This window comes from Engraulis encrasicolus, chromosome 2 (genome assembly GCF_034702125.1).
Source record: "Engraulis encrasicolus isolate BLACKSEA-1 chromosome 2, IST_EnEncr_1.0, whole genome shotgun sequence".
NCBI classification, from domain to species: Eukaryota; Metazoa; Chordata; class Actinopteri; order Clupeiformes; family Engraulidae; genus Engraulis; species Engraulis encrasicolus.
Window position 1 is genome coordinate 40,871,820 of NC_085858.1, and position 7,500 is coordinate 40,879,319.

The following is a 7,500-nucleotide window of genomic DNA, read 5'->3' on the forward strand; positions in this document are numbered from 1 at the left end:
TTGAAAACATGCACATAAGATTCTAGTAACCAGACATTGACACCAGCCAACCAGGGCTCTACATTGACACCAGCCAACCAGGGCCAATCGGCCAAGTGCTGGTTAAGTTTTGTTTTGGCTGGTGGCAAAGACCAACTTACTAGCCACTTTGACCCGTTAGTGAGTGTTTGTTTGACATCTACTAGCCATTTTGTTAATTTAGGGCCCTGCTAGTAACACACAGGCATGCATCTCTACACTGTGGTTATCTGACCGTGAGATGTCGACGTGGTTTTGTGTGAAGATTTCAGTATTTTCTAATCCGTCTCTGGGTTTTTCGCTGTGAGATGTGATGCTTTTTCCTCTGTCTGGTTGTAACGGTGCAATGTGATGTGTACGTATTCCTCTGTATAAGTGGGTTGGTTGGCTTGTCTGTGCTATTAATTATGTGGTGTGTGTTGTGTTTTCTGTTTTCCTACGTCTGGTTTAAACTGTGAGGTGTGATACGTCTCCAGACAGGGCGGTTGGCTTGTGTCTGGCTTTTAAATGGGATGTGTGGTGCATTTTCCTGCAGGCGGTCCATGCGTGCATGCATTATCTGTGAGGTGTGGTGTTTATTCATGTCCCGTTTTACATGTAACGGTTTGGTTTGGTGTGATGTGTTTTCATCTGTGGTTTTAACCGTGAGGTGTGATGCGTTTTCTGGTTTTAACTCTGATGTGTTTTCATGTGTCTGTGACTGTGTGGTGTGTCTGCAGACAGGGAAGTAGACTTGTCTCTTCTAACTGTGATGTGTGATGTGTATTCATGTCTCTGGTGCTAACTGTGATAGATATGTGTGGTGTGTTTTTTCATCTGTGGTTTTAAATGTGAGATGGGATGTCATGTCTCTGGTGTTAACGCTGATGTGTGATGTTTCTTCCTCTGTCTAAGCTGGGTGGTTGTCTTGTTTCTGGTTTTAACTATGTGGTGTTTTCATAACTGTGAGGTGTTAGCTGTGTGCAGACAGCTCAGAGGGCTTGTTTCTTGTTTTAACTATGTGGTATGTTGTGCTTTCTGTTTTCCTCTGTCTGATTTTAGCTGTGACGTGTGGTGTGTTTTCAAGTCTCTTGTTTTAAATGTGATGTGTGGTGTGTCTCCACCAGACAGGACAGTAGGCTTGTGTCTGATGTTAACGGTGATGTGATGTGGTGTTGTCATGCCTCTGGCTTTAAACGGTGATTTGTGTTTTCTGGTTTTAACTGTGAGGTGTGGTGTGTGTTCATGTCTCTGGTTTTAACTGTGAGGTGTGGTGTGATCATGTCTCTGGTTTTAACTCTGAGGTGTGGTGTGTGTTCATGTGTTTTTAACTGTGAGGTGTGATGTGTGTTCATGTCTCTGGTTTTAACTGTGATGTGTGGTGTGTCTTCATGTCTCTGGTTTTAACTCTGAGGTGTGATGTGTGTTCATGTCTCTGGTTTTAACTGTGAGGTGTGGTGTGTTTTTCCGTGTCTGCAGACAGGGCAGTAAGCTTGTGTCTGGTGCTAACTGTATGGAGTGTATTCATGTCTCTTGTTTGAACTGTGATGTGGTGTGATGTGTTTTGTGTCTGATAATACCTGTAAGGTGTGGTGTCTCTGCAGTAGGCTTGTCTGTGTTTTTAGCTGTGATGTGTGATGTGTATTCATGTCTCTGGTTGTAACTGTGATGTGTGATGTGTATGTCACTGGTTTTAACTGTGATGTGTGGTGTGTTTTCTCTGTCTGCAGGTGGGTTGGTTGGCATGAAGAAGAAGAGGAGTGAGTCTCTAAAATGTGAGTAACTCTCGTCTCGTCTCTTCTCTCTCTCTCTCTCTCTCTATCTCTCTCTCTCTCTCTCTGTGGCCTTTGTAGGACTGGTGTGTGTGTGTGTGTGTGTGTGTGTGTGTGTGTGTGTGTGTGTGTGTGTGTGTGTGTGTGTGTGTGTGTGTGTGTGTGTGTGTGTGTGTGTGTGTGTGTGTGTGTGTGTGGCCTTTGTAGGACTGAGTGTGTGTTGTGTTTGGTTGTCTGATATTGTCAGGGTCGGTGACTGTGCTTGATTGTGCCAGAGTGGGGTGTCGTCAGGCATACAGAGATTGTTGTGTGTGTGTGTGTGTGTGGTGTGTGTGTGTGTGTGTGTGTGTGTGTGTGTGTGTGTGCGCGCGTGAGAGATAGAGAGAGAGAGAAGGAGAGATGATAGCATGGCAGGAATACCAAGGAATGTGAGGGATTAATTAAGGAATACAGAGACATGGATGGCAGTGATGAGGAGAGAGAGAGAGAGAGAGAGGGGGGGGGAGAGGGAGAGAGAGAGACAGAAGGAGAGATGCAAAGACACGGATGGCAATGATGGAGAGAGAGAAACAGAGCAAAGAGAGAGAGAGGGAGAGAGAGAGACAGAAGGATGCAAAGACATGGATGGCAGAGACAGTGAGGAAAACGGAGCAGAGAGAGAGAGTGAGAGAAGGAGAGAGAGAGAAGGAGAGATGGAAAGACATGGATGGCAGTGACAGAGTGAGGAAAACAGAGCATGCAGAGAGAGAGAGAGAGAGAGAGAGAGAGAGAGAGAGATGCAAAGACACGGATGGCAGTGACGGAGTGAGGAAAACAGAGCAGAGAAAAAGGTGTGACAGGAGATGGAGAACGCGTGACAGAGAGAGAGAGAGAGAGAGTGAAAGAGATGATGAACGAGTGAGCGTGTGACAGAGCAAGAGGAAGAGCAAAGAAAAGAGAGAACAAATGAGGGAAGGACAACATGATACAGAGAGAGAGAGATAAAGAGTGTGTGTGTGAGAGAGAGAGGGGGGGGGGTGAAAGAGAGCAAAGGAAAAGGAAATGAGTGAGAGAATAAATCAGAATGAAAGACTGAGAGTGTAAAAGAGAATATGCGATTAAGCATGAAACAATAAGACAGAGAGAGAAGGAGAGAGAGAGAGAGAGAGAGAGAGAGAGAGAGAGGTATGGGGTGTGAGAGAGAGGGGGGATGATGGGGTGAGAGCGATAAAGAGAGAGATAAAGAGAGAGTGGGTGTAAAAGAAAAATGAGAGAGAGAGAGAAAATGTGATGATAAACAGGGTGTAAGGATGGGTAGGACCATCGAGAGGTGTGGATAGAGAGAGGGGTAGAGAGAGAGAGAGGGGTAGAGAGAGAGAGAGGTACAGTGAGAATATAGCAGGATAGCATATGGGAGAGGTATCTAATATAGCAGGGTAGCGTATGAGAGGTAGCCTATAGTGAGAATATGGCAGGGTAGCTTATGAGAGGTAGCCTATAGTGAGAATATGGCAGGGTATTTGAGAGGTATAGTGAGAATATAGCAGGATAGGGAGTGGGAGAGGTACAGTGAAAATAGCGTGTGGTGTTAGGTAGTGCTGTATAGCAGGAGACAGGCTAGTGTATTGTGTTTGGCAGTTCAGTTAAAAATGGCCCCAGATCAGAGACTGGCTGCAGGTAGCGAGTGAGAGAGGTATCTAGTGAGAATATATCAGGATAGCGAATGAGAGAGGTATAATGAGAATATAGCCTGGTCCTGACCATCCCATAATACTACCATTTCCATTTTGTATTCTTTGTCTGGACTTTGTTTGATCTGACGCGATTGCAGGAAGCAGGAAGGACATTTTTTTAAAAATCAGGATTTAACTTATAAGTTGTCGAACAAACATGTGTGACGTCTATCTATGGCGATGTAGGACCGTTTAACAGACATGTCTGACAGAACATCCTACCGTAGGATAAAATGACAATGTAGGACCGTTTGTCAGAACACCGGCGCAAATCCTGCCGGTCAACATCGCTCCACAGAAGACAGGTACCAGACGTATTGAGGAGCCTAGTGTCTTGGCGGAAGTACATAGGATAGCGCGCAAGGCTAGTGAGAATATAGGGTAGCGAGAGAGAGAGAGGTATCCAGTGAGAATAGCGTGATGTGTTGGGTAGTGCTGTGTAGGGGACAGAATAGCGTGTTGTGTTACTGCAGGTAGTGCTGTTAGCAATGACCCCGGATCAGGGACTGCAGGTTACAGCAACCTCAGATAGCGGTCATCAGGACCACTATCTGAGCAACCATTTCAGTGTGTGTGTGTGTGTGTGTGTGAGCGAGAGAGAGAGAGAGAGAGAGAGAGAGAGAGAGAGAGAGAGAGAGAGAGTGAGAGTGAAAGAAAGAGTGTGTGTAGAGAGATGACAGATGATTGCAGTTAAGGAGCGGTGTGTGTACTAGAGAGGACAGTGCAGAGGGAAAGTGTGTGTGTGTGTGTGTGTGTGTGTGTGTGTGTGTGTGTGTGTGTGTGTGTGTGTGTGTGTGTGTGTGTGAGAGAGAGAGAGAGAGAGAGAGAGAGAGAGAGAGAGAGAGAGAGAGAGAGAGAGAGAGAGAGAGAGTGAGAGAGTGAGAGAAAGAGCGTGTACAGAGAGATGACAGATGATTGCAGTGGAGGAGCGGTGTGGGTGCTAGAGAGGACAGTGCAGAGGGAAAGTTTTAGTGTGTGTCTGTGTCTGTGTTTGTGCCTCTGTCTGTCTGTATGCGTGTGTCTGTGAAAGAGCCCAAATGTCGGGGGTATTGTACGAATGTAATGGGAAGCCAAGTCTGGGCCCCCTCCTCTCTCTTGGGCCCGGGCCAGCTGATCCGTTTGCACCCCCTGTAGACGGACCTGTATAATGGAGTAGGGGAACAGAGGCAAGAGGAGAGAAAGAGGGGAGAGCATGTGTGTGAGAGGGCAGGGGTCTCCAATTATTTTAGTAGTTAGAGAGAAAAAAACACGCACATCCGTCTCAAAAAGATTGGGTGCAGGACCAGCAAAAATACCATGAAAAAACTGAAAGAAAAGTCCGCGACACCAAGCTCCCGTTGCTCTTTTTTTAATGTAACATGGTGTCGCAGACTTTTCTTTCAGTCTCCAATTATGTTTCCCGTAAGGGCTAAAATGATCTTGCCCAAATGAGGCGGAGGGCTAAGCAAATTGTCTGCCCGTATAGCCACAGATAGCACACATTTATGTTTTCATTTATTCCAACCTCAAGACGGGCCAGATGTTTACCATGCCCGGGCCAGATCTGGCCCACGGGCCACCATTTGGAGACCACTGGAGAGGGGGAACAGAGGCAAGAGGAGAGAGCATGAGGAGAGGAAGAGGAGAGGGCAAGAGGAGAGGGCAAGAGGAGAGGAAGAGGAGAGAGGAAGAGGAGAGGGCAAGAGGAGAGCATGAGGAGAGGAAGAGGAGAGAGCATGAGGAGAGGAAGAGGAGAGAGGAAGAGGAGAGAGGAAGAGGAGAGAGGAAGAGGAGAGAGGAAGAGGAGAGAGGAAGAGGAGAGAGCATGAGGAGAGGAAGAGGAGAGAGGAAGAGGAGAGAGCATGAGGAGAGGAAGAGGAGAGAGGAAGAGGAGAGAGCATGAGGAGAGGAAGAGGAGAGGAAGAGGAGAGAGGAAGAGGAGAGGAAGAGGAGAGTGCAAGAGGAGAGAGCATGAGGAGAGGAAGAGGAGAGAGGAAGAGGAGAGGGCATGTGTGGGAGAGATGGAGAACAGAAGCAGAGAGGGAGGGGGTGTGTGTGCGTGTGTGTGTGTGTGGGTGCGTATGCGAGTGTGTGTGAGTGTGTGTGTGTTTGTGTGTGTCTGTGTGTGTGTGTGTGTGTGCGTGTGTACGTGTGTGTGTGTGCGTGTGTGTGTGTGTGTGCGTGTGTGTGTGTGTGGGTCTAAGAGCTTGAAAAGAGAAGCGGTGCAGTGAAGCGAAGAGAGAAGAGAAACAGAGGATGAGAAAAAGAGGGAAAAGGGAGTGCTTGAGTGGTTTAGAGAGAGAGAGAGATAGAGAGAGATAGATAGAGAGAGAGAGAGAGCAAGCGAGAGAGAAAGACTGAAAAGGGAGAGGGAGACACAGAGAGAGTGAGAGAGCGAGAGAGAGCGAGAGAGTGAGTCTGAAAAAGGGAGAGGGACTCACAGGGGAGAAAGAAAGAAAGAAAGAGGGAAATGGAGACGTGGTAAAAAAGGGGAGAGTGCAGAAAGGAAAAAAAGAGAGAAGAGTGAAGAAATGAAAGAAATGAAAGTGAAGAAGGAGTGAGAAGTGAAGATGGATGAAAGGGCGGAAGGAAATTGAAAGGGAGGTGGAGAGACAGAGAGGAGAGGAAAGAGGAGAAGAGAGGAGTGGAGGAGAGGGAGAGGGCAAAGAAGGGAAACACCAATAGAGAAGTAGAGGAGAAGGAGAGTGAGAAAGGGAGAGGAGAGAGAATCAGAACTTAGGAGAGAGGGGGGGTAGAGAGGGAGAGGGGGAGGGGGAGGAAAGGGAGATACAGGCGAGAGAAGACATGATACAAAGAGAGGATGAAGAAAGATAGAGAGAAATAGAAAGAAAGAGACGCAAAGAGATGGAGAGACGGAGAGAGAGGAGTGAAGAGAGAGAGAAGAAGTGAGAGGGAGAGTAGGGACTACACGATAAAGGGAGAGAGAGAGAGAGAGAGAGAGAGAGAGAGAGAAGAGCAAGTGAGGAGGATGGAGTTTCTTGTATGTGTGATGGAGAGAGAGAGAGGGAGAGGGGGATAGAGAGAGGGAGGAGTGTATTGTGTGATGGGGAGAGAGGGGGATAGAGGTATAGAGAGAGGGAGGAAAAGAGAGAGTGAGGAGGGTGGAGTTTCTTGTATGTGTGATGGAGAGAGAGAGGGAGAGGGGGATAGAGAGCGAGAGAGAGAGAGAGAGAGAGAGAGAGAGAGAGAGAGAGAGAGAGAGAGAGAGAGAGAGAGGAGCAAGTGAGGAGGGAGGAGTTTCTTGTATGTGTGATGGAGAGAGAGAGGGAGAGGGGGATAGAGAGAGGGGGAACATAGAGAGTGATAGAGAGAGGGAGGAGGAAGGAGTTTCTTGTGTGTGTGAAGGGGAGAGAGGGGGAGAGGGGGATAGAGAGAGTGAGGAGGGTGAAGTTTCTTGTATGTGTGATGGAGAGAGAGGGGGATAGAGGTATAGAGAGAGGGAGAGGGGGATAGAAAGAGTGAGGATGGAGGAGTGTATTGTGTGATGGGGAGAGAGAGGGGATAGAGGGATAGAGATAGTGAGGAGGGAGGAGTTTCTTGTATGTGTGATGGAGAGAGGGAGGGAGAGTGGGATAGAGACAGTGAGGAGGGAGGAGTGAGGAGTGTATTGTGTGTGTGATGGAGTTGAACATGGCTGTTAATCTCACTAAACCCAGTTATATATGTCACCATTCACAATGGGACTCACTGAGTGTGTGTGTGTGTGTGTGTGTGTGTGTGTGTGTGTGTGTGTGTGTGTGTGTGTGTGTGTGTGTGTGTGTGTGTGTGTGTGTGTGTGTGTGTGTGTGTGTGTGTGTGTCTGTGAGCGTGTGTGCGTGTGCGTGTGTGTGTGTGTGTGTGTGTGTGAGCGTGTGTGTGTGTGTGTGTGTGTGTGTGTGTGTGATGTATGCTTCATGGGTTAGCTGTCATCGCTGCTTGCACTCTTACACACACGGCTGAAGGAGAACAGCCTAGGGATGAGAAGGACACACACGCACACACATCCATACGCACGTGTGCACACACACACACACACACAC

At 47.8% G+C, this 7,500-nt stretch overlaps 1 protein-coding gene across 1 annotated transcript in view; it reads left to right on the top strand.

The window, feature by feature from the left end:
* The window catches only part of prrt2 (proline-rich transmembrane protein 2), a 25,985-nt gene that overhangs the window by 821 nt on the left and 17,664 nt on the right, over nucleotides 1–7,500 (top strand). Inside the window, exons 2-5 of the mRNA XM_063217998.1 lie at nucleotides 738–745; nucleotides 1,125–1,132; nucleotides 1,477–1,484; nucleotides 1,728–1,772. Of these exons, the coding sequence (XP_063074068.1) occupies nucleotides 738–745; nucleotides 1,125–1,132; nucleotides 1,477–1,484; nucleotides 1,728–1,772 (69 nt within the window). The remainder of the gene's footprint in view (nucleotides 1–737; nucleotides 746–1,124; nucleotides 1,133–1,476; nucleotides 1,485–1,727; nucleotides 1,773–7,500) is intronic.